Source organism: Ammospiza nelsoni, chromosome 9 (assembly GCF_027579445.1).
Source record: "Ammospiza nelsoni isolate bAmmNel1 chromosome 9, bAmmNel1.pri, whole genome shotgun sequence".
Taxonomy (NCBI): Eukaryota; Metazoa; Chordata; class Aves; order Passeriformes; family Passerellidae; genus Ammospiza; species Ammospiza nelsoni.
In genome coordinates, this window is record NC_080641.1 from 6,414,288 (window position 1) to 6,440,091 (window position 25,804).

Here is a 25,804-nt window from a genome sequence, read left to right on the forward strand (position 1 = left end):
TGGTCACTGCTTCAAGGATCTTGCAGTCGTAATCAGAGGCAGGCAAAACAGGAAACGGTGTTTTTAGAGCCCCTTTTGCGCAATAAACCACAAGAACTGTATTTACTGCAGACATTTGGGCACTATTGGTTGTTCAAAGGGTAGGTACTTCAAAGCAGAGCAGCAGGGCTACGACAAGTGCAGCTCAAGAGGTTTGTTGCAAGCATGATACAGCCGAGTGGTTTTTGCTTTCCTAATCCATATTAACTGGTGATTTTAGTGGAGATTCTGGAATGGTTTGTAAATACTTGCTGAGCGTAAGTGCTGCATCTCTCAGAAACGCTTCTCTTGTTCTCTTGGCTTGAGTGAAAGCACAGAGGCACGTGAGCTCCGTGCTGCTGCCTTGGCTTCCCCGAGCTGTGTGCTCTTGCAGAGGTGCAAAGCGAGCAGCGCTCGGAGGAGCGCAGCTCAGCAAGCGTTGTTTTCCCCTGCAGGGCCCCGGTGCAACGTGGACATCGACGAGTGCACGTCCAGCCCGTGCCACAACGGGGGCACGTGCGTCAACGAGGTGAACGGGTTCCGCTGCGTGTGCCCCGAGGGCTTCCACCACCCGCACTGCCAGCCCCAGGCCGACGGCTGCCTCAGCAGCCCCTGTGTGCACGGCAACTGCACGCACACCGCCACGGGGTGAGCGCCCAAACCTGCCTGCTGCCTCGCTGCCTTGCTCTCCAGACCTCCAGCTCCCGGTTTTTCCCTTATCTCTCAGAGTAGGATCCCAGTTTATCTGATGCCTGTGGCGTAATCACAGTCGAGAATCCCACCTGTCTCACCCGCACTGCGGTGGCTTCCAGGGGCCCTTCCCAACACTGGCCAGCTGAATCCATGGGTCAGCAACAGCAGTGGGTTATTTATGCACCATCTGCATCCAGAGCCCTGCTTGTGTTGGAGCAAGCGCAGCTCCTGCCTCCAGAGCAGAGCCAGACTGCCAAGTTTCAACACAGCTCCTCGTGTCTACTCAGTCTGGGTTCTCTATCTCCTGCTACACTCCCTCCAAATCCTTTGGATTGCAGCTGCCTTTCCCACAAATCTGCCACGGCAAACAAACAGCCATAATAAGGTGTAGACCTTCATTCACCAGCTGGTGTTTCAGCATAAGTGGTGCAGGGTGTACTGCCACCATCTAGAGGGAGGGTTTGGTGATTCTAGTGTGCTGTGGAGCTGTGGATGAGGTGAGAGATGAGAATTTGACTCCAAGTTCTCAGAAGGCTGATTTATTATTTTATTATATTATATTAAAAGAAATTATACACTAAAACTATACTAAAGAAAGAGAAAGGAGACATCAGAAGGCCAGACAAGAATGATAATAAAAATTTGTGACTGACAAGAGAGTCTGACACAGCTGGACTGGGATTGGTCATTAATTAAAAACAATTCACATGAAACCAATCAAAGATGCACCTGTTGGTGAGCAACCTCCAGAGCACATTCCAAGCAATCAGATAATTATTGTTTACATTTCTTTTCTGAGGCTTTTCAGGAGAAAAATCCTGGCGAAGGGATTTTTCAGAAAATGTCATGGTGACACTAGTGAGCCGAGTGAATGCAATTAAAATAAAGATATTGTTCCAAATTAAATCTTTGAGGAGCAGCAGCAACCTATTCCATCAAAACCTAAAGCCCTGAGTGTGGGGACTGTCTTTATTGGGAGTGCTGTTCTCCCTACCCACACACTGTATCAAGGAACTGGCTGACAGCTTTTCCTCTAGGGATAGATATTTCACCCAGGACACTTTGTCCACTGCTGAGATTTTGTCAGCTTTGCTCATATTGTTGCGTGTCTGAGAAAAGAAAGGAAAATTCTGTCTGGGTCTTTTGATGGCAGTAGTTGCTTCTGAATCTTCCAATGCAGGAAGACTAAATGCTGATTTTGGGAGCCCTAAATCAGATTTCTTTTTGGTAATGGTAATTCTGGGGTGGTTTTGTTTGTGTAAGTTCTCAACTATACGTGGAATAGCCTCCCAAAAATGTGCTGTATCCTGGGAAGTGTTGTCAGCATTTGGGCAGGGAAGTGATTTGGTGCTGCAGGTAGCTCTGTAGGGCAGGATGCAGCACATTCCCTGGAGCTGGCAGGAGAGCTGCTTTTATTGCCAATTCAGCCTCCTTGAAAGCTTGGAAAACAGATTTTTGTTCACCTTGTTTGTCATGTGTCACCTTGCATTTGTGCACCTCACGCTGTGCCAGTGGAAGGGCAGGGACAGAGGCCAGTGTGTGCTGTGTGCCCTGAGTCCAGGCTGATTCACCAAATCCTTGCTTCTACATCATCTACTGCAGATTTTGAAACCTGATGGAGAAGATTGCTCCTGCTCCCAGCCAGCTGTTTTCATTTGAAACCACTATTTGGTATTAAATCAGTCTAGTTATCTTTGGAGCCTATTGTTCCCCTCCACTCCTTTTTTTACAATTTTTTTTTTTTTTTGTGTTTCTGTCTTTGAATGTGTTGAGATGGTCTTATCAAAGCAGAAACATGTTGCTGGTTGACTGAACACTTTGTGAGAACTGTAATGAGGGAAGTGTGGTTGTAAGGGAGGGTTTATTTTCAGGATTTTCAAAACTGTACAGCTGGGGCAAGCCATCTAAAATAACTTAGGGCTCTTCTCAAGAGGGTTCCTCTGGTTTTCTCTCCAAAACTATTCTGCAGGAGAAACTTGTAGAGGAGTTACTTCAAAATGTCCTGAATTAATGCTGTTTTGCCTTTCAAGGTACAAGTGTGTCTGTGACCCAGGCTGGATAGGAGATTACTGTTCAACAGAAGGGAATGAATGTAAATCAAACCCGTGCCAGAATGGAGGAACCTGTGAGGATCTGCTGAATGCATACAGATGTACCTGTAGGAAGGGATTCAAAGGTGAAAATTCAGAAAAAATTTGTTGTCTTTTCCCTTTTTACTTCATTGCACCTTTAGGGTAATTTCTTTTTGTTAAACTTTGTGGAAAGAATAATCAAGATGGGAAAGGCCATGGCTCCATGAAGTTAAATTAGTCAGTTCCTGTAGACATGATACAGTAATAGAATACTTGGCAAAGGCTTGTCGAAGCCTTGCTTGGAATCATTAAAAAATGACCTGTTGGAAGCTTAGCTTGATTTTCTTTGTAAATTATGAAATTTACATAAATGCCCTGGAAATTGGCGGGGCATTAAACTCAAAATGGCCATGGCTGCTTCTACACTGAGCCCATGAGGAGTGCTCTGCTCTCCTTTTCCTTCTGCTGGGATTTTCCAAAATGTGGCAGTGCTGTCCACTGCCGTGTGGGATAATCACACAGTGTGAGTTACAGCCTCTTTGTTCATTCTTCCAAGAGGCACCGAGCTCTCAGCAGCACATTCTTCAGCTTTTCCCCATTCTGCTCTCCAGGTGTGAACTGCCAGGTGGTGGTTTCTCCTTGTTCCCCTAATCCTTGTGAGAACTCGGGCATCTGCCAAGAATCTCCTGACTCTGAAGGCTACACCTGCCAGTGTGCCCCTGGCTGGGAAGGTAACTGGGTGGGGAGTGAGGTGTGCTGTCAGTGCTGGCTCTGAGCCTCCTGCTTTGCTCGGGACGGGTCTCACCCTCGCACTCTGCACCTTGCAGGGGAAAGATGCACGGTGGACATTGATGAGTGCCTCTCCAAGCCCTGCAAGAACCACGCCCTGTGCCACAACATCCAGGGCAGTTACCTGTGCGAGTGCCGGCCCGGCTTCACCGGCGGCGACTGCGACACCAACATCGACGACTGCCTGGCCAGTGCGTACCAGCGCCTCGCTCTGTGTTTCCCAGCCTTCCCCAAAAATCAGTTTGCTGACTGTTTGATTCAGAAGGGTCTTTTATGATCTCTTGCCCAAAAAAACCCCCAAACTTCAGCGTTGTAATGTTTGAGGAAGTCAAAATCCATCGTGTTTGCCTGCTAGAATGGACCACGGTGTCCTAACTGATGGCAGCTGTTGTTCCCAGGTCCTCAACTTGAAAAGTTTACATACCTTAATAAGAAGCACTGTTAAATGCAAAATTGTATTTGCCTGAAATTTTAATCCATCAAGTTGAAGTGCCACTGCAGGGCTTACCTGTATTTCAGCGTTCAGTTTGATGGAGGTGTGGTGGGAATCTGGGCTACAGCAGTCCTTCCTGAAATGTCTGTCTGGCATTAATATTCTGGGAAGAGTGGGTCCTGTTGCGGTTCCAGTTAATCCATATCTAAAAGCAAATTAGGCAGCAGGAAGGCCCTCTGCTGTGGAATAGGTATCAGTTGCAGGAGGGGAGGCCATACACTGATGAGTACTGGAATGGCTCAAATTGCAAGAAAACAAGTATTAATTTCATGTCCTTGACACTGCTGTTTATAAGGGAAACCAAATACATAGCAGCTTCTTTTTCTTACTGGGCGTATTTTATGTCATCATCAGATAAAATCAGGGTCTCCTGAGAAATGTCACGTGTTTAAAAGTTCATCTGTCACTATTTGAAAAAGTGCTTTATCAAACCTTGGAGGAGTTCACAATGCTGTCATTCTTAGATTGGCCAGGTCTTTAAAAAAACCCAACCAAATGAACAGAAAAACCCAAAACAACCACCCCAAAACAAAACAAAAGAACCCCCAAAAACCTAATTCCCTGGTTTTTACTATCAGCTTAAAAACAAAATGGAGTTTTGAAGATTTAATGCGTGAACTCAGCAAATTGTGTTTTGCATTGGAAAAAAAAAAAAGTAAATGCATGACTGCTGAAGAGAAGGATCCAAAGAAGTCTATTAGCAAAAGTTACCGTGGGAGCCCCCAGAGCAGCACTCAGAGAACTTCTGAGGTGTCTGGCTCAGGCTGAGCTTTTAATTCCTTCATTCTGAGCAGACAGGTACAGTACAGAAAGTGTCACGGTGCAGTGACCCGGAGCTTTGCTCACTGAAGCCAACAAAATCATTGCCTGCCCTGTTAGTTTTTGTGTGGGTGCCTGAAGATAAAAACGTTCTCCAGGTGTTCATCTTTCCCTCTGGAACAGCTGGGACATCTCTGTCCCTCCTCCTGAGTGTTCTGGGAGCTGTGGGATTCACCCTAGTGTTGTCTTGGGCAGCACACCCGTGAGGCTGAAGAGGCATTTCACATCGATGCCACAGCTGATTTCATTTAGCATAACAAAAACCTTCCATGCCTTGAGGAAGCAAACAAACCCTCCAATGACAGGAACTTATTGAAAAGTTGATACCCGAGTCTCCTTGTGTCAGTGAATGTGTGGCACAGAGAATTAATGCACAGCTTTTGGCTTCACTCATACATGGCTCACTGCCACAGACACAACATTTTATAGCTGCCAGGGGTCTTGCTTTGAATGTGCTTTTTCTCTGCAGTAGTCAAATGACCTCTAAATGGATGCAGGTGTGTCTCATAATACAAATTCTTAACATGTGAACATGTTTCTCAATCAATAAATGAGCTTTAATTACCTTTCACATTTCTTTTCTTCACTTCCCAGTAATGAAATGAAAAAGGTTTGATAAAGCACTTTTCAAACATCAACAGAATTAGCTTATGATACTTGTGATAAACTGCAAATTTTTGGTGGATTCTATTTGCATTTTCCAGTTCATGTTTTAGTAGTACTTAAAGGTAGTCCTAAATCCAAAATAAGGCTCAGTAACCTATTTTTCAACCCCCTTGCTTTCTCCCTTCTTCCTCCCCCCCCCAGTTTCCCTCTCTGCCTCCATATATTAGGCTTTTGCTCTGTGGAATGCAGAGTAGAAAAGGAATCTGGCTTCAGGAATGTGGGTCTTAAATCCAAAAGTGGAAGGAGAAAAGCAGGAAGAAATTACTGAAAGGCAGAAGCCCTTCAGGCAGATTGGTGCTTGTGGAAGCAGAAGGAATACAGTAGTAGGAGGTGGCTTAGACCAAAATACAGAGGCATGCAAGTAGCAAGAGCATGGCAGAGATAAGGAAAACATCAAGAAATGCAGTGATTGAGGAGAATCCTTGGTGGTGCAGGAGTTAGTGAGCTTTTCTGGCAGCCTTTCCCCAGCCAGTCTGTGATGCTGGGAAAAATGTCAAGTGCTCAGTAGTGCATAAGAGCTCATGTGTGTGCTCATATACACATACAGGTTTGATTTGACTGCACTGCTTTCACGCTGAAAATTAAGCACACAAGTTCTCTCTTGTGTTGAGAGAGAGTGTGCTGAGTTCTCTGATGAATAAAACTTGGTGAGGAAGAAGAAACAGTTGCTGCTCTGTTTTTATTGTATCAGTAGGCATCTGTCACAAAAGCAGCATTTGAATTTTTAACCAAGAGGCTTTGGGTTTTGGTTGAACAAATTCCAGCAGAGAAACCTTTAAGCCCTGAAGGCTGGCCTTGATCCACAGCTCCTTGTGAATTTCTGATTGATAATGCTTTGCAGTTACCTGTTCCATAACGTGGCTGAGAAAAACCTGTCAGTCCTCTGTCCCGCTCTGGGCTGTGTGGCCCCTTTTTTCCATACAAACAGCTGCTCTAGGCCTGGCCCTTTGCTTTTCTCGGGCTTGGTGTTGCTGAAATGGCTCCCGAGGTATTAAAGTCTTTTTTCCCAGCCCTGCAACCAAAGAAGAAGTTGAGGTTCCTCAGTTCTGGTTTTCAGGGTTGATTATTTTCTCTTATCTGTTCCATTCTTTCTCTGACCTGCTGAGATCTGTCCAGCAGGTCGGGTTGTGGCACAGTCCCTGCCCTTGGGGTGGTGTTGGCTTTTTATACTAAGAACTATGTGTACTTTATTTACAATAATTTTCCAATACCTATCACCTATTTTAGGCAGTCTGTCTCTACTCTAAACCAATCCAGAAGTGTCACCATCCCAGCAGAAGATGGAGGACAAGAAGAACAAGGACAGGACATGCCCAGATTCCTCCATCTTGCCTCTTGAACCCCCATTCTAAGTCCCCAAAATTCTACTTTTTCACCCTGTGACAAATTCACTATCATTCTACTCAAACCCTTGTGGCTTGTAACTCCTCACACAAAGTTGGTAATCATTTCCATGGGCTAAAATCAAAGGCACAGGTGTTTGTGACTCTGTGCCAAGGTCTCTGAGCCCCTTGCCAGGGTCTGGAATCACCCAGGGCAGCCAGAGCAATGTCCTGGGTTCTGACACTGTCACCCATTTTAACACTGCTGTGGTGCTTCTGTCCCAGACCCCTGCCAGAACGGAGCCTCGTGCGTGGATGGGATAAACTCCTTCTCGTGCATCTGCCTGCCTGGATTTCACGGGGACAAGTGTCAGACAGACACCAACGAGTGTCTGAGTGAGCCCTGCAGGAACGGGGGCACCTGCACCCACTACGTCAACAGCTACACCTGCAGGTGCCCGCCGGGCTTCGAGGGCACCAACTGCGAGAGCAACATCGACGAGTGCACCGACAGGTGAGGCACTGCCCCATCCTGCTGCACCTGCCCCCAGCCTGCTGCTCCTGCCCCCAGCCTGCTCCCTGCCTGCTCCTGCTCCTGCCCCCATCCCGCTCCTCCTGCCCCCATCCTGCTGCTCCTGCCCCCATCCCTCTGCTCCTGCCCCCATCCCACTGCTCCTGCCCCCATCCCGCTCCTCCTGCCCCCGTGCCTGCTGCTCCTGCCCCCATCCCGCTCCTCCTGCTCCCAGCCAGTCTCTTGGGCTCTCTGTGGTCACGATGACCCTGTGGTGTTAGAGAGTCTCTTTTTCCCAGCCCTGAGATTGAAGAGGAACTCAGGATTCCTCAGCTGTGGTTTTCAAGGTTGTTTATTCTCTGTTATGCATTACATTCTTTTCCTGACTGTCCAGCAGGTCAGTCTGTGGCACACTGACCACGCTTGAGGGAGTATTATCTTTCTGTACTAAAAACTATCTGTACATTATTTACAATAATTTTCCAGTACCTATCACCTGTGTTAGACAGAGTGTTTCTACTCTAAACCAATCCAAAAGTGCCACCATCACAGCAGAAGATGGAGGCCAAGAAGAAGAAAGAGGAAGGACAAGGCACACCCAATTCCCTCCATCATGGCTGCTGAACCCCCATTCTAAAAACCCCAAAATTCTACTTTTTCACCCTGTGACAAATTAAGTATCATTCTACTCAAACTCTCATGGCTTGTAACTCCTCACACAAAGTTGGTAATTGTTTCCATGGGCTAAAATCAAAGGCACAGGTGTTTGTGACTCCGTGCCAAGGTCTCTGAGCCCCTTGCCAGAGTCTTGAGCCCTCCAGGGCAGCCAGAGCAATGTCCTGGGTTCTGACACCAGTCCTGCTCAGGAGCAGCTTCTAACCAGGGCAATTCTTCTTTCTGCCATTTGTCACAGCATACTTGTGATTCTTGCAAGGAAAGCTGGCTTAGCTGAAACACAGTTGTCTGGTCCTCAGTTTCTTCTAACGTTCTTCCAACAGCTCCATTACAGCATAAATGTGACAGTGTTTAACAGAAGTTAAAATAAGTTAGAGATGCTAACTTATTGAAATATAAATAATTCATATTTTGGCAAGACCAGTATCACATAGGGGAGGGGAAATAATTGGTCATGAATGGTTGCTCTGTTGAGAAATACAAAAGCTGCGAAAATGGAAGCAATGGCCAGCTTAGAAAAGCAGCAAAAATAAATTAGCCCTGAGTTGTTGACAACAAATAATATGAAGAAGAAACCAAGAGAAATACTAAATCTACTAAATTCTGTGTTGGAAAGATTTAATCATCGGAGATCTTTTAATGCTTGCAAAAAAAAAAAAGGGGGATGTGCTTTAGCAGTATCAAGATAAAACCTGAGGTCATTCTAAAGGGGGAGGTGTGGAACTGAGTTAAAATGCTCAACAGCTGGTCCTCATATAAATGTTAAGAGATCTTTGAGAGTTAAACATGTGATTCCATCATCTGCCTGCATATTTATTTTAAGCTTTGTTAGGATTGATGTAAGTAACTTCAGGTTCTCAAATGGGAAAAAATTCTAACAATTTCTTTAAAACTTGCAGTGGTTAAAAAACTAATTAGAAGTACTCTGTTCTAGTCTAGCTACCAGAGACAAAGTATGCAAAACTCTAGGTTTTCTCAAGTATTTTCTGCACAAATAGAAAAGATCTTTCCTATCTTTCATAAAATTGCATTTGAGGAGGAGGAGGTATTTTAATATCTTTTTCTTAAGAGCAGGATTGTGTCACTGTTGAGGGTGTGTTTAATTTGCACAACAGTTGCTGAATCAAGTGGAGTATGCTGGGTGTTGCAGCAGAGCTCCTGGCTCTTCCTTGAGGTTCATCCTGTTTTTGTTGTTGTTATCAGCCACGGCAGGAACCAGTCTTGCAGGTATGAATTAAGGATGTAGCAATTTCCAACGCTCGGCCAAGCTGAACCAGTCACACCTTCCCAACCAAAATTACTGAGCTGCGGTGGTTGGCTGATTTGAATTTGGGTCAAGTGATTCTTCCTGGTGTTGTGTGAGAAGCTGCCTGTGAGAGAGTGCCCTCTCCTTTGGGTACCTGGTTTCAGTGAAACACACCAGGGGATTGGCAGCTCCTCTGTCTCCCCTGCTTTGCCAGGAGTGGAAAAGGCACTTTGCTCTCCCTCTAAAAGAGAATTCAGCCCCCAAGACAGAGGAGTTCTCTGATGAGCAGCTTAGTGTTTGATGAGTAGGGCAATGCTGGCATCTCTGCTGGCATCACAGTTGGAATTTTGACATTTAAAACTTGCTTCCCTGCACTGGGGGTTCAGGGAGCTGAGTCAGGGGCTCCTCTGGTGGAAATACCCTTTGAGGGCACAAAGCAGGTAGCAGGCATGAATTTGGGTTGTGTGCTTTATCAAACTGATTATCTCAAGTCTGATCTAGCATTATTCTCAGAGGGGCAGGAGTTCCTTTACAAGGAAAACTGAGTCAATTTTGCATGAGTCAATTCCCCAAACTTTCCCAGTCCCTTCTCCTTAGGACACCTACTCTGGCAGAATTTCATATGATCAGAAGATTGGGGGGGAGGGGTAATTCCTTTGATCTGAATTCTGCCAGGGCATGTATGAGCAGTTTTACAAATCAGGACTTAAGATTCTCATGAGAAGAGAGGGAAGGGATTTAGCAATACCAATACTTTCACATAATTTCAGTGAAGAACATGCTTGTGTTTTGCATGTTGTATGAACTTTTTCCTTGAGAAACCATACCCCTAATTCCTTTGAAGATTGTTTTTTTTTTTTAAAGGCAAATTGTTTTGTTTCTCATAATTTGTAATACAATTGCAATTTGTAATAAAATGTATCAGTTTGAGCAAGCCACATGAGGTGGTGTTTGTGGTCACATTGAAGCTGGGAAGATTACATTAAAGTAGTTGCCTCCATCACTAATGACTCACTAAAACCCTGCTTTACTTTCTTGGTCTGCTGAGGTAGAAGTGAGCTGGAATTCCCTACGATTGCTGTTTTCTGCTTGATACTTCTTCAGCCAGAAGTTAGCAGTGATCAAAATATCCTGTTATCTGCTTTTCTCTTTTATTTTAGTCATGTTTTGTTGCTATAGGACACGAAAGAACACAAGCACACACTGCTGTTCTCAAGGTGAAGAAAAAGAGGAAGTTTAATTTCTGACTCCAACATTTATAGTTTTCTTAGAGTGACAGAGGATTGGAGGGTGACAGTGCCACCCCTCCAATGACACTGGACAAACCAACAGTCCATCAAATTTCTCCTCCTCCATAAAGAAATGCAAAACAATGAGTTATTTACATAAAGCGTGTGAGAAAGTTCGTTACAAGAACGTCAGCATCAGAAGGCTTGGAAAATCTTAAAAAACCGGGGCAACAGTGTTTAAGTTCCCTAATTGCACTTTGTCTCAGCTTACCTTTGCTGCTCCTCCCTTGCAGCTCCTGTTTCAATGGAGGCACTTGTGTGGATGGGATCAATTCCTTCACCTGCCAGTGCCCCCTGGGCTTCACGGGCCCCTTCTGCCTGACGGAAATCAACGAGTGTGACTCCCACCCCTGCCTCAACAGGGGCACCTGCGTGGACAGCCTGGGCACATACAGGTGCATCTGTCCCCTGGGCTACACTGGCAAGAACTGCAAGGTGGGTGACTTCTGGTGGCGTTGTTCTTTGAGCTGTCCAGCAGCAGAGGTGGCCAGGGACAGGTGTGGGGTGCCAAATGTGGCTGAGCTGTTCCTCCTTCAGTCCTGCTTGGCACATTAGGTGCCCCCGTTCAAAACTGGAAATCGTAGAATGGGTTGGAAGAAACCTTAAAGATCATCTGGTTCCACCCCCTGTCTATGTGCAAGGAGGAGAAGAGTGGTTATTTATTGAGAACAGGTGTCACTGGAACTTTCCAGATTAGTTTCCTTCAGTGAAAACCAGCTGTCACCCTGGAAAATGGCTCCATTTCATTCAAAGCATAAAATTGTCCTGATTGAAGACAGAGTCCTGTATTTAAGAAAAAACAACTAAACAAACCAGCAAACAAGCACCAAACTAAAACAGAGTATCAGTCTGATTAGCAGGATTTAGATTTAATGGTTTAAATTGTCCTGATCGAAGACAGAGTCCTGTATTTAAAAAAAAAAAACAACTAAACAAACCAGCAAACAAGTACCAAACTAAAACAGAGTATCAGTCTGATTAGCAGGATTTAGATTTAATGGTTTAAATTGTCCTGATCGAAGAAAGAGTCCTGTATTTAAAAAAAAACAACTAAACAAACCAGCAAACAAGTACCAAACTAAAACAGAGTATCAGTCTGATTAGCAGGATTTAGATTTAATGGTTTAAATTGTCCTGATCGAAGAAAGAGTCCTGTATTAAAAAAAAAAAAACAAGCAACTAAACAAACCAGCAAACAAGCACCAAACTAAAACAGAATATCAGTCTAATTAGCAGGGTTTAGATTTAATGGTACTTTTTTTTACAGGGAGGTAAATTTTATTCAGGGTTGATTGTAAATTTTTTTTCATGAAAAGCCAGAAAATGTTTTGGGGCAGTAAATGACGTGCCTGTCCTATTCACAACCTCAGTAAAATCTCCAGCCTTGCTTGCACATTTAGGTTCAGGCAGTGACCAGTTTTCCACAGGAGCTGCAAACCCTGTATGCTGTAAATGACTGACTAGTGTCTATTAAAAACTCTAACTTGGCATGGCACAGTGGAAACAGAGTGATGTTTTTCAAATCTGAATTCTTTTTGATTCTGTTCTTATCAAAACAGCAAGAATGACTTGAGACTATTTTTGCTTTTGGAATGGTAAACTCTGTATTGGCCTCCTTTACCAGCAGTCTTGAGTGCTGCCATTAAAAAAAAAAATAGTTCTTAAATTGCTGGAAAACACTACAATTTTGTAAGAATTTTGCAACTCTCTTTGGTGCCAGCACGTCTTTGTAAAGCAGGGACTGTTGGAAAGAAGTATTTTAGTGGCAGTGGGGGGAGGTGCTTTTTCAGAAGTATGTTGCTTGACATTAAATTGTCAGGCCTGCTTCTAGGTATTGCTGATGGAGGAAGTGAATGCAAAGTAATGAAGTGATAGAGAAAAGCAGCCCCTCTGCTCCCCTCATTATGCATTCTGGGCACACCACTCCAGCCTCATTGGGAGAATTACCATTGAGAGGGATCCTGAAGTGCTGTGGAGTTCAGCAGTTCCTCTTCTGTTATGTTTGCTTTGTTTTTACTGGAGAAAAGGATTAATGTTCCTTTCCCCAAATTAAAATGCTGTGGATTCTCAGAAGGTCTGCTTTATGTTCAGAGAAGCCTGATTGTAATGTATTACCCGTTTTATACAAGGAACCAGAACTTTCTAAATTTAGATAAGTACTCCTCAAAGCGGTATTGAGGAGATTTATAGATTACAGCTACACTGTAGTTCTTGTCTTAGTGGTAAACTGGCTTGACCTAATTAGCAAAGCTAAATAAGCAGGACAAAATCAGACAATGATTCATAAGTTTTAGAATTTGCATGTAAAACAGTCAGCTACTCATTACAAATGCAGAAGCAAGAGGCTCGGTGTTTTTTCTTCTTCACGCTCAACTACATGTGATAAAACTTAATTCCAAGTTTCCTTTTGGTTGCCTGTGAAAGCACAGATCTTTTTTTTTTTACTTTAATCTTTGTGAGGAGACAGTTTGCATCTGAAAAGCAGAACTTTCTGCAATTGAAATTGCATTTTACAGCCAAAATTCCATGCTACTCACTTTACAAACCTCACCCTTCCTCAAGTCAGCTTGAAATCAATCAAATAGCTGTATTAATTTCAAGATGAGATGCTTAAAAATGAAATTATGGTTAGTGGCTGATATTACGTCAGACAGTTATTTTGGGTCTTCACTTTCATATGATGATTTGCTGAGTTTTAGACTCTTTGTTTCTATATGAGAAATCAAGAAAAGCAATATACTTTGGCCCATCTTCAGTTCATAAAACTGTTGTGGGGTTTCAGTTGAATCTTGGAAGACACAAAAAGTCAGACCACAGTGCAGCAAGTAGGGCCAAAAGGAGGTATGGTGAGCTAATGATAGAAAGGAAAAGCATGGATCAGAATGTGGAACACATCTGTCATCCTCAGAAAGCAGTGAAGATGGGGGGAGTTTGGGAGAATAGCTGGAAACCTCCTGCTACCATGGAGCTAGAAAGCCAGTCTGAGATAAAACCCAATTTTCTCAAACTGAGCCAGTCAAAGATCCAACTTCATGGTGAGGTGTGAGGATGGTGAAATAATGCTGCCACCTGGGGTTTGTTCCTCTGTTCACTTGCACTTTGCCAGGCATGTGAGACTGTCAGCAGAGTACCTGGCTTAGCTTGGGAAGGACTGTCCTGCCCTTTCCAGTGCCACAGGTGTGATGGTGGTCACAGGGGTCTTAGGATGAGGGAAGAGATGAGGATCTGACTCCATGTTTCAGAAGGCTTGATTTATTATTTTATGATATATATTACAATAAAACTATACTAAAAGAATAGAAGAAAAGGTTTCTCAGAAGGCTAGCTAAGCTAAGAAAAGAATGAGTAACGAAGGTTTGTGGCTCGGACAGAGAGAGAGCTACCTGTGCCATGATTGGCCATTAATTACAAACATCCACATGAGACCAATCACAGATGCACCTGTTGCATTCCACAACAGCAGATAACCATTATTTACATTTTGTCCCTGAGGCCTCACAGCTTCTCAGGAGGAAAAAATCCCAAGGAAAAGATTTTTCATAAATGATGCCTGCGACACACGGGGATCCCATATTGCAGAGCTCCCTTTCCTTGCATCTTGACTTGTTCTCTGAGTGCTGTTTCTCTGAGTGCCTGTGCCATGTTTCACGTGGGTTGCTTGCCCTGCAGACCCTGGTGGACCTGTGCAGCAAGTCTCCCTGCAAGAACAAGGGCACGTGTGTGCAGACCCTGGCGCAGATGCGCTGCGTGTGCCCGCCCAGCTGGACCGGCGCCTACTGCGACGTGCCCAGCGTCTCGTGCCAGGTGGCAGCTTCACAGAGAGGTAAACCAGCATCCTCTGGCCTTCAGCAGCTCTGGGCCCAGGCACCTCCTTGCCCCCTGCTCCCAGAGAGCTTTTCCTCCAGCTGGTCACTTCTCGAGTAAAGATACTCTCTGCAGCTCTGGTGTGCTTGGGAGTCAAGGCTTCCTTGGTTCTCCCCATCACAAAAATGTCAGAAAGGAAGAATTAAATACTTCATGGGGTCTGAGTTTCAGTAGTGCTGTTTTACATGGACTGTCTTTTTGGAAAATGCATCATTTCTTCATGCTAAACCCCAGGCAGGCTAAACCCCAGGTTTCTGCTAAACCCCAGGCAGGCCAGGGGTGAAGGCTGTCCCCTTCTACAAGAAAGGCATCTTGGAACTCATGATAAGTATTTTTGCAGAGAATACTGATTACTGAGTGCATTTATTAGCCTTATAGGTTATACTATGGCCCCTCAAAGTAGTAATTTTCTACTTCAGATGATGTATATGTAAAAGATTTGGTTTTTAAGTGAACTTTGTCTGGCAACATGGCCTGTAGCCCAGGCAGATGGACACTGTCAGGCCACTTTTGTGCAGGAAATCCAGACAAGCAGATTAAGTGTCAAAGGAGAAAGTATGGGAGCTTGACACCTTTCTGGGGACATTCTAGGTACAAACACTGAACCTTTGTAGAGCAGCAATAGTATTTCAGATATGTACTCACCAGCCAGTGCTAAAGTAACACAGCAGTACAACTACTTCATGCCAGTATTGAATCCAGCAATCCAAAGAGAACAGAGCCTGACTTCATTTGTAAGCCAGTTTTGGTTCTGATCCACTGTAATTTAAGGAATAACTCTTCAATTTAAAAGTTGCAACTCTTCAATTTGTTGGGCCTACCCATATCCATTTCTGTTTGAGCCACCAGCACTGGCAGCAATCGTGTTTTATGTGTGTAAAAAACGCCAATCATTGTTTTTAAAATTTTAAAAGTTTAATAGTAATAAAATGGTTATAAAAATAGTAATACAATTACAGTAACAATAATTTGGACAATTTGAATTAGGACAATATGAGACAATAGAAAGAAAGAGTTACAGACAGTCTGGGTACCTTTTTCTGGGCAGCACAAGCCCGAAAAAGGACCCACGTTAACAGAGGATTAACCCTTAAAAGCAACAGCCTGTTGCATATTCATACACCTCATCCATGATGCACAAATTCCATTCAAACACAGGATTCTGTCTGGGCAGTGTCAGCTTCTTCCTCTGAATCCTGACAGTGCATTTGAGGTGGGAAGAAGTTAATTTCTCCTGATAATGGAGCAATAAATTCTCTTTCTCTGAAAGATTCAGGTGTCCTGTGGCTGCTATCTCGCCGCGAGTCCTTTCTTTTAAAAAACATATCCTACATAGCATCGTTTCTATTTTAACAATTTTTATAACTTAAAACTATATTTAACACAGTACTTAAGGGGATTAATACAGCGCTACTTTCTAACACAACACAAATAATATTCATTTTAGTATTTGTGAGAATCTTAAAAATCACAAAACACCCACATTTTTCACGCGTGTTTGCCCGCTCATTTCAACCCTGCTCCAGGAGTCCCCGTGGACCAGCTGTGCCAGCACTCTGGTCACTGCCTCAACGTGGGGAGCAGCCACCACTGCCAGTGCCAGGTGGGCTACACGGGCAGCTACTGCGAGGTGCAGCTGGATGAGTGCGAGTCCAGCCCCTGCCAGAACGGAGCCACCTGCAGGGACCACCTGGGCGGATACCACTGCCAGGTACCGGGGGGCAATGGGCAGCAAAGGCACCTGCAGCAATCACAAACACCTGAAACCGGTGGGGAGTGCCTCCAAATAGGCGATAAAAGCGCCTGGAAGGAGTTTTTAATGTGGCTCTAGCAAAAGCAGTGCTCCTGAGAGGTTTTTAATAGTGAGTTAAGAGGTGTGGTTGGAAGGAGCTGTGGTTGATGAGCATTTGAACTCTTTGTGACATTGGAGAGGGTGCTCTAATCTTTTTGCCTGAGGTGTGGTTTATATTAAAATATTTGTAAAATGTATTAAAGGAATATTGTATTTTCCCTGTTGGGTGGGCAAAGTATCCCTTGCCTCCCATGGTGGAAAATGTTTTCCACTGCTTTCTATTTATTGACACTGATGCAGAGAGTAGTGTAGACCATGAGATTGCTGTGTATCAACCTCCCTAAGCTTTTGGGAATGGTAGAACACCTTGGAAGCCCATGTCCAGAGGGAAAGGATGACTTTTATGTAAACCTTAAGCCAAAACTACTAAGCCAGCTTTGGTGCTGGAGGGCATCGGGATTTGATCTGCTGTGTTTTGCAGCAATCTAATCTAATCTTGAATTCCAATTTGCAGTGCCCTGTTAGGTGTCACATGGTCGAGTTGTGTGTTTAAGCTGCTTGTCCAGCTGCAAAGGCGGGCCTGATGTGCCCCACTGAGGGCTCCTGTGTCACTGTTGGGCTTTCTGAGCTATCTGCTAGAAACCATTGACACTTTTTTCTGTGCCCACAGTGTGTGCCCGGATACCAGGGGGTCAACTGCGAGTACGAGGTGGATGAGTGCCAGTTCCAGCCCTGCCAGAACGGAGGGACCTGCATCGACCTGGTCAACCACTTCAAGTGCTCCTGCCCGCCAGGAACCCGGGGTAGGCAGCTCAGCAATTAAGTGAATGTTGCAAAGGGGAATTTTCCTCTCTGGCTGCTGGTTTCACCAGACACAGTTTGAAGGGAATGCATTCTGCTCTTTGAAGAATGTTCCCAAAGTACACTGCATCCCTTGGGATGCATATTTTCTCTTTAAAAATAAATGCTACTTTTTTTTCCCTCCCTTTTAATTTTTTTTTTTTTTTTTTTTTAAAGGAATAGGTCGTGGCAGTGTCCCTTGGGAATGTAGAGCCATCTTTGGCAATGTGGATGCAGGAGATTGCTGTTAAGCTCTCTCCCAAACCCTATCTGTTTTGATACAGTAAATCCAAGGTTTCTTTTTGGCTAAGGTGCTATGAAATAAGTAGGAAACTTTCTTAGTTTTTGTATAACTTCCAATATCCTATACTTGCTTGAATTTTTGCCCTTCATTGTCCTCTGTCCTGGAGTCTTTTGTGGAAAAGAAGCTGAGTGACTACTCTAGGCTACCCTAAACTATTTCAGCATATATGAGCTCCTTTATTAAAAGTTCCATTTGGGGGGAAAAAAGTTGAAAAAGAAAAGAAAATAAAAGTAGTCCACAGTTTATATCAGTAGTTTTCAGTAAGCATGATTCCACTGGCTATTTATTGTCAGGTTTCTTAAAACCTAGTCTTCCCCTTTATATCTTACCTATGAACCTGGCTTCTACCTGTGAAAATTTAACATTTTAACCAATCAGTAAGTGCTTTTTCATTGTATGTTCTTTTTTAAGCTTATTTCTCAAGTCAGAGCAATGTAAAAATTTTAACTAAACTTTTTCTTTCTGAAATGTGTCATCTCAATGTTAGCAAAATCTTCAGACGTCAGATGGAACTAATTTCTTGTTTCATAAAGTAAATTTAAGTACAATTATAAAAGAATATATTTGCCTCTTGCCCACTCATATCACCAGTTCGTTCACTTTAGTGTGGCTCTCCCCACTCTGGTTAAGTGTTTATTTCACTGTAAATCATTGTACTACCAATTATTCATGTATTGTTCTTAATATTATTCTTCAATTTAAAAAAAAGGCAAAAAAGTACAATAAAACAAAAGCAGAAACAAACCTGCTTTTTAGGTCTCTACATCCAAGAGTGTATTTAGGTACCAGTACCTGCATGGCCAGAATTTCTGTATTCCACTAAATCCCCCACCATCCTTTGAGAGGTTCTGAGTGTACTGCTTTTAATCCTTCAGTCTTTCTTTGTTGAGATTAATTACTTTCTGGATGTGGCAGTTTTGTTGGGGTTTTTTTTGGGGTTTTTTTGTAAATGAAAGGAATTGGAGGAGACTTGATACCATTATTTAGGATAGTAATGCTTAGCTTTTGTCCCTGGCCCAGTTTGTAATTAGTACTTTACTGATGCCAGTATAAGCATCCCCCATGTTTAGGGGAAGGATTTTACTTGCTCTGGGTGGAACAACAGCAATAAACTTGCTCAGCTTCCCCTCTCTGCCCTTGTGCAGTGAAAGCAGAACCAGCACCAGACCTTGTCCCTTGAGAGGAAATCTCACAGGGAGGAGAAGAAATTGCTGTCCCTGGCTCACAGCTGCTTTTTTTGTTGATGTGCTGTGGCTTGTTTTAATGCTTGTTTAAATGCTCTTTGCCCAGGTCCAGGGGAGCCTGGTGGCAGCTTGTGGCTGTCAAGGCCAGCACGGGGCTCCCAGGCTCTGCTCGGTCTCAGGGCTAAATCAGGTGCATCTTTTTTGGGCTTGGTTTGGTTTTGTGTTTTTAATTATGCCCTTAAATTAAGTCAAGTATGAAAGCTGCCAAATACCAGGACAGCTTAGCACTGAGGACAGCCTGGATGTAAAACACATGTGCCCTAAGCCTGTTCTGAAGCTGGCTGTCTGCAGAGGGTGTGGAATTAAATGGTGTGTATTAAACTGGGATCTTTACCTGCTTATTTCAGGGACTGTGTGTGACATGGCCTTAAAACTTGATGGGCAGTGTAGGTGATGCCTACTGGAACAGAGGCTGGGCAGAGTTAAATGAATAAAGATGGGATTTATTAGAGGCCTTGACAGGGATACACCTTGGGTAGTACAAGAACCCAGCCATGACTACACCCAAGATGGACAGTGGTTTACACATTTTCACATTTTTATAAGTTTTGGTCCATTTCCATCTTGGGGTTAATTGTCCAATTCCAGCTCCAGGTGATGCAGTCCCATCCTCCCAGTTTGCTCTCCTCCATTCCCTGTTGTTTGCACTTTTAGGGCCTGAAGCTGCAGTGGTGCCCTTGGTTGTGGGGCTGGAAAAGGATTGTTCTGTGTAACTGAGCTGTGAGGAGAGCCTGCCAGCACTTTCTGTGGAGTTCAGAGCTATAAACAAATGCAGTACAGAATCTGGAAAATATGAAGGCTCAAACTTAAAGCATCATAGGGAAAAGCCTGGCCAGGGCTACACTCAAGATGGACCCTGGGTCACAAGTTTTCACAATTTTATAAGTTCTGGTCCATTTCCGTCTTGGGGTTAATTGTTCAATTCCAGCTCCAGGTGACGCAGTCCCATCCTCCCGGTTTGCTCTCCTCAATTCCCTGTTGTTTGCACTTTTTGGGCATTTTGGGCCTTTTTGTTGTTTGCACTTTTTAGGCCTGAAGCTGCAGTGGTGTCCTTGGTCCTGGGGCTGGAAAAGGATTGTTCCGTGTGACTGAGCTGTGAGGAGAGCTGCTGACAGTTTTTAAGAACTTCAGAGTTACAAACTAATGCAGTACAGAATCTTTAAGGCAAACTTAAGGCATCCCAGGGAAGGCAGCCGTGTCACTGTGTCCCCAAGCTGTCCCTCTGTCCCGGCAGGCCGGCTGTGTGAGGAGAACGTGGATGACTGCATCTCGGACTCGGGGGCTCCGCGCTGCTTCAACGGGGGGCAGTGCATCGACCAGATCGGGGGCTTCAGCTGCCTGTGCCCCCAGGGCTTCGCGGGGGAGCGCTGCGAGGGCGACATCAACGAGTGCCTCTCCAACCCCTGCAACCCGCGCGGGAGCCTGGACTGCGTGCAGCTCACCAACGACTACAGGTGCATCTGCAGGAGCGCCTTCACTGGTGAGTCGTGCACGAGCAACGGGGGCAGGATGGTCAGGATGGATGGAGGTGAGAGATCTCTGCAGCCAGGGCGTGGAAGTTGTGGTTTATTGCAAAGGGCCTGGGTGCAGGGCCCTGCTGGGAGCTGCCAGCCACAGCTCAGAGCAGGCCCCAGAGAAGAGAGGGGGAGAGAGAATGAGAGGGTAAGAGAGCCAAGTTCCTGTTACAGTACCATAAATCTTTTTCTGTGTTGAATATTCGAATTCTTACTAACCAATTTAGTACAATATCCTATAGCATTTACACACAGCGTATAAGAATCATTACATTACCACGCTGTGTTACATTTTAAACCCTAAAAACTCCTCTTTGGGCCCCTTCTGCCAAGCTGGCAGAGTCTGCTCTGACCCTTGGAGCTGTCTGCAAGCAGAGGGTGTTGTTCCATCAAAAGGGGATTACCTTCAGCTGGCCACACTATGGTTTTCCAGTTGTCCACTAACTGAGGTATCTCAAAGCTTGCTTTCATTTCAATCTCACTTATAGTTTCTATATTCTCAAAATCTTTTGCCAGACAATCATATTTATAAGGCTTTCCTGTTTCATCTTCCCCAACAAGTAGTCATCAACATGCATTCCATTTCATGGCAGGATCTTGAGAAATGGTGCTTCTGTCCCTTCCTGGCAGTGCTGTTATCTGCCCACTTCTCTTCACAGTGTCTGATTGTTTCCCTACAGCATGTTTCCGTTTTTAAACCTTTCTTTCTTTTAAAACTTCTAAGAAATTTGGCTTCCAGAGCAGTCTCAGATGAAGGAATCTCCTGAGACACTTGGCTTCTAGGACTTCTCTTTCCTTGTGGTACTTTTCTTGCCTTCATAATTTCACATTTCTAATACTGAAAGTGTAACAGTTCACGTGTCAGCTTAGCTGTGACTTCTCCTTTTGCAAAGCAGCCATGTGCATTTTCTCTATAAATCATGTTGTCATAATGAGCTTTTGGCCCCCTTTTCTTCTCTTAGCTGCCTTTCCTCCTTGCATTGGTGATGTGGTCAGGATGGAGTATTCTGTGCACAGACGGGCTTTACATTCCTAGCTTGGTGAGCCTTCCACAATCCAACTTTGAATCACAACTTTGCAAGAATTTCCCACTGTGCAGACTTATGTCTCACTCTCTCTAGACCTCCTCTTTGTTAGTATTGCTGCTATTCTGCTTTCTGCCTCCCACTGGGCTTAAGTTTGGTCTAATAGTCTCCAGATGTGTCTTAACTTTCAGCTTTCCATTTTCCATGTCAGTTTAACTTCTTATGCATTCAGTTTTCCTCCATTAAAACCTTTCACTTTCCCTGCTTACCAGTCCTTACCTTTCCTGCATGCTTTACCAGCAGTTTTTACTCTTATTTTTTCTTAAAGATGCTGTGATTTTCCACTGAATTTGTGAGTTTCAGCTGCAAAGAAATCACAAAGATATATGTTTGAAGAATTCATGTAGTAGCTTTTGAATGCATTACTTATCCTGCCAGCAGAAGTTCCTGAAAGAGTGATGTATGAGGGAAGTGGAGCTGGTGGGACACTGGTGCAGGCCACCAGATGGGTTTATTTTAAGCCTGTCTGTCAAGGCTGCTTTTATGAATTATGTCTCATGTGGCTTCTGACCCTCATGGAAGGGTTTCTGGATCCTGTGCTGTGGGGAGTGCAGGCCTGCTGCACCCCAGGAGAAGCAGGGAGAGCTGCTGTGTCTCAGACATGAAGTCTGTCTGGAAATGTTAGGCACAAAGGGGAAACATGTTTCCTCCTCTAGCTGTCTGTGTTCTGCACATTCCCCACTGACCCCTGTGCCTGGGAGGGGACGGGGTGGCTTTGCTGTGGTCTGTGACTGGTGGCATGCCAGAACTCTGTGGGCCATCCTGCCCTGTCTGCTCCTGTCTGCAGAGTCTTGGCTGCACATGTCTGGAGACTTCTATTAATGTTTTCCTAGGGGGTCTAAGTCATGCTGAGATCATCCCCAACTTTTAGAAGTTTGCTGTCAGCCTGACTCTGGGAGCTGCTGCAAAGCTGGTCAGTGTATCAGTGCAGTAAGATCTCTGTCTGGCTGGTCAGTCTGAGGAGACTCTGCTTGGGTCTCCTGTTCAGTTAGGGTACATCTGGTTCTGAGGGTTACAGTGTGAGTTGGCGTTGAACTCATTGAGCATCTCCCAAATAGTAAGGAGGTCTTAGGAACCCCCACACTGGTGTGGTACATCACTTCCAGCCTCTGTGCCTGGCTGACTTGGGGATGACAGCAGCACCCTCTGTCTCTGTGCTGTGTTCTGTGTGTTCTTGAGGAGGCAGGCACTGCCAGCTGTCTCCAAATGCACCTTGTGGATCTGGGGCTGTGCCTCCCTCTTTACTGCTTAGGCAGCCACGTGGAGACCACCCCTCATCCAAAGGGGTGCTCCCTCCTGAAGGAGCGCTCAGCTCACTGGTTATTGACAGTGTGTGTTGTGTGGTGATGGTTTGGGGTGGTCTCACACACGTTTCTCTGCTCTCTCTCTCTCCCTGTGCCCTGTCCAGGCCGTCACTGTGAGAGTGTCATCGACGTGTGCCCGCGGAAGCCGTGCCAGAACGGCGGCACCTGCGCGGTGGCCAGCAACATGCCCGAGGGCTTCATCTGCCAGTGCCCCCCGGTAAGCACCCACCCCTGCTCCCCCTGCCCTGCCTGCCCCAGTCCCAGAGCCCTCTGCCTGGGCTCTCACTGCTTACTGCAGGTGATTTACCCACATCCCTTCATTTATGTGCTCAGCAGGGAAACACAGGGCTTCCAGCTGCCCCAGGAGAGTGATGCTGGCTGTTGCTACCCCAGACGTGTATGGTGTTCAAGTATCACAGCTGGCTTTTTTGTCTTAAATCTACCATTAAATTACATTAGCTTAATTAAATTAACTTTTTTGGTTTTTTGCAGTCCTTTGTTTTCTGTGCTTGCTGCAAGCTTCCCCTTGTTTGTGGCTCTTCTAGACTGTTTTCAAAATGTAACCGAGCCTTGTGATTTCCTTCTTTATCCATGAGGTTAGGTCCAGAAAGTCATGGCTGCTGCAGTGAGGCTAGAGGAGTTACAGGGGAGAAAGGATTTGCACATGACACCTTGCCTCCAGCCCTCAGAGTGCTGGAATAGGTTTGTGGCACTGATTGTTTTGCCTTTTTTTCCCACCCTGCAGGGTTATTCTGGAGCAAAATGTGAGTTCAACAGCCACAGTACCTGTGGACAAGTGAAATGCAAGAAGGGGGAGCAGTGCATCCAAACATCTTCTGGTCCTCGGTGCTATTGCCCCAAGCTGTCTGTGGGAGAAGAATGCCAGACACACCCAGGCTGTGCCAGTGCCCCCTGCCAGAACGGGGGCAGCTGCCACCCTCATTCTCAGCCTCCCTACTATTACTGCCAGTGCCCTGCTCACACGCAGGGCAGCCACTGTGAGCAGCCCGTGACGTTGAGCCCGGAGCCCCGAAGGTGCCTGGATTCCCAGTGTGCAGAGAAAGCCAGGGATGGCTATTGTGATGAGGACTGCAACACCCACGCCTGCCAGTGGGATGGAGGCGACTGCTCCCTGACTGTGGAGGATCCTTGGGCCAACTGCTCCTCCTCCCTGCCCTGCTGGATGCTTTTCAATGGACAGTGTGACGAGTTCTGCAACACGCCCGAGTGCCTGTTTGACAACTTTGAGTGTCAGCAAAATAGCAGGACGTGCAAGTAAGGCTCGATGCTGAGAACATTTTCTCTGTGTGACTAACATAGCTCCTGCCTGTGGCTCCCTTCTCTCCCATTGTTTCTCTGGCTGTCCTTGCTGAAAGCTTGGCATCCAGCAGTTTCTGCTGCTTTGTGTACTTCTCCATTTTTGGAGTTTGTGTGCTGTGCTCTAAGTTGATAACCTGAGCAATGGTAGTGTGTTAACCTGCTTGATGGATGTGCCCTGCTTTCCCTGGAAATGTTAATAGGAGGCATTTTGCCTTGTACTAGATTTTAAGTGTGCTGCCTGCTATCCTGAATTTTTTTCCATGCCAGCAATACCTATAGTTTAATCCCAGCTGAGCTTGCTGCTTCTGAACATGTTTTCTAGCTTGTTTGTAGCTACATTTCTTCAGTTATTTTTGACACATGCTACAGCTTTGCAGTGATGATTCTCCCTCAGTGAAGCAGGAGATGTTAGTATCTTAGTAAGCAGAAAAAGCAGCTCTCTTACACTGTTACCAGAATGAAATAATGGCTTCTTGGGGTGTGCCGTGCTTCCTATTTTCACCCTCTCAGGCTGCAAGCTTATCCTGGGGTTGTATCTCCTCTCCTGCCACCCTGATTATGAGCATTGCTTTACCTCAAACGATGCTGCAGAGTGTAAGACACTGTCCCCCAGAGTGCAGATGTGCTGTGCAGAGCACAGATACGCTGTCCCTGCTGCAGGTATGACAAGTACTGCACGGATCACTACGCGGACGGGCGCTGCGACCAGGGCTGCAACAGCGAGGAGTGCGGCTGGGACGGGCTGGACTGCGCCGGCGACAAGGCCGAGAAGCTGGCGGAGGGCACCCTCATCATCGTGGTCCTGATGCCCCCCGACGAGCTGCTGGAGGACGTCCGCAGCTTCCTGCGCACCCTGGGCACGCTGCTGCACACCAACCTGAGGATCAAGCTGGACTCCAAGGGGAACCCCATGGTGTTCCCCTACTACGGGGAGAAATCGGCGGCGCGGAGCCGCCGGTCGCTCGTGGTGGTTCGCAAGCACAGGGAGCTGGAGCAAGAGGTCATTGGGTGAGTGGGTGCCTCTGTCTTCCTCTGGCCTGGTTGTGCTGGTAACCCTTGGTTGTAGTGTTTCTAGATTTTCTAGGGCTGTAGGCTGTCTTATTGTGACCGTGTTCACAGGGGTGTGAGGATGAGGGAAGACACGAGGATCTGACTCCATGTTTCAGAAGGCTTGATTTATTATTTTATGTTATATATATATATATATAAAATATTATATTAAAACTATATATATATATATAAATACATTATATTAAAATCTGACTCCATGTTTCAGAAGGCTTGATTTATTAATTTATATTTTATATATATAATATATTATATTAAAACCATATATATATAATATATTATAACTATACTAAAAGGGTAGAAGAAAGGATTTCATCAGAAGGCGAGCTAAGAATAGAAAAAGAAAGAATGATAACAAAGGCTTGTGGCTCAGACAGAGAGTCTGAGCCAGCTGACCAATAATTACAAACAGCCACATGAGACCAATCACAGATGCACCTGTTGCATTCCACAGCAGCAGATAATCATTGTTTACATTTTGTTCCTGAGGCCTCCAGCTTCTCAGGAAGAAAAATCCCAAGGAAAGGATTTTTCATAAAAGATGTCTGTGACATTTTATAAATGGGAAAGTGCAACACTATTGCAACTGCCCAGTTTGGCGTTGGGGTAGGAAGGTTAATGTAAAATGCTGATGCAGTTTGACCTCCTGCTTTGGCATAAGTTTCTGTCTTCTAACTTTCTGTCACTGACTGCTGTGCCCTCTTACTGTGTCTCTGCAGCACCAAGGTGTTCCTGGAGATCGACAACCGCCAGTGTGCAGAGGACTCAGAGCAATGCTTTCACAACACAGAAGCTGCTGCAGCTCTCCTAGCTGCTCAGGCCATCAAGGGCATGCTGCCCTATCCTTTTGTGTCTGTCCAAAGTGAGTAATGGGAG

General features: G+C 45.3%; 1 protein-coding gene across 1 annotated transcript in view; it reads left to right on the forward strand.

Annotated features, from left to right (window-relative positions):
* Positions 1 to 25,804, forward strand: part of NOTCH2 (notch receptor 2) — a 94,745-nt gene that overhangs the window by 56,212 nt on the left and 12,729 nt on the right. Inside the window, exons 13-26 of the mRNA XM_059477973.1 lie at positions 474 to 666; positions 2,742 to 2,887; positions 3,395 to 3,514; positions 3,611 to 3,763; positions 7,158 to 7,386; positions 10,827 to 11,028; positions 14,263 to 14,416; positions 15,984 to 16,168; positions 16,920 to 17,052; positions 19,872 to 20,117; positions 22,645 to 22,757; positions 23,286 to 23,815; positions 24,521 to 24,868; positions 25,648 to 25,790. Of these exons, the coding sequence (XP_059333956.1) occupies positions 474 to 666; positions 2,742 to 2,887; positions 3,395 to 3,514; positions 3,611 to 3,763; positions 7,158 to 7,386; positions 10,827 to 11,028; positions 14,263 to 14,416; positions 15,984 to 16,168; positions 16,920 to 17,052; positions 19,872 to 20,117; positions 22,645 to 22,757; positions 23,286 to 23,815; positions 24,521 to 24,868; positions 25,648 to 25,790 (2,895 nt within the window). The remainder of the gene's footprint in view (positions 1 to 473; positions 667 to 2,741; positions 2,888 to 3,394; positions 3,515 to 3,610; positions 3,764 to 7,157; positions 7,387 to 10,826; positions 11,029 to 14,262; positions 14,417 to 15,983; positions 16,169 to 16,919; positions 17,053 to 19,871; positions 20,118 to 22,644; positions 22,758 to 23,285; positions 23,816 to 24,520; positions 24,869 to 25,647; positions 25,791 to 25,804) is intronic.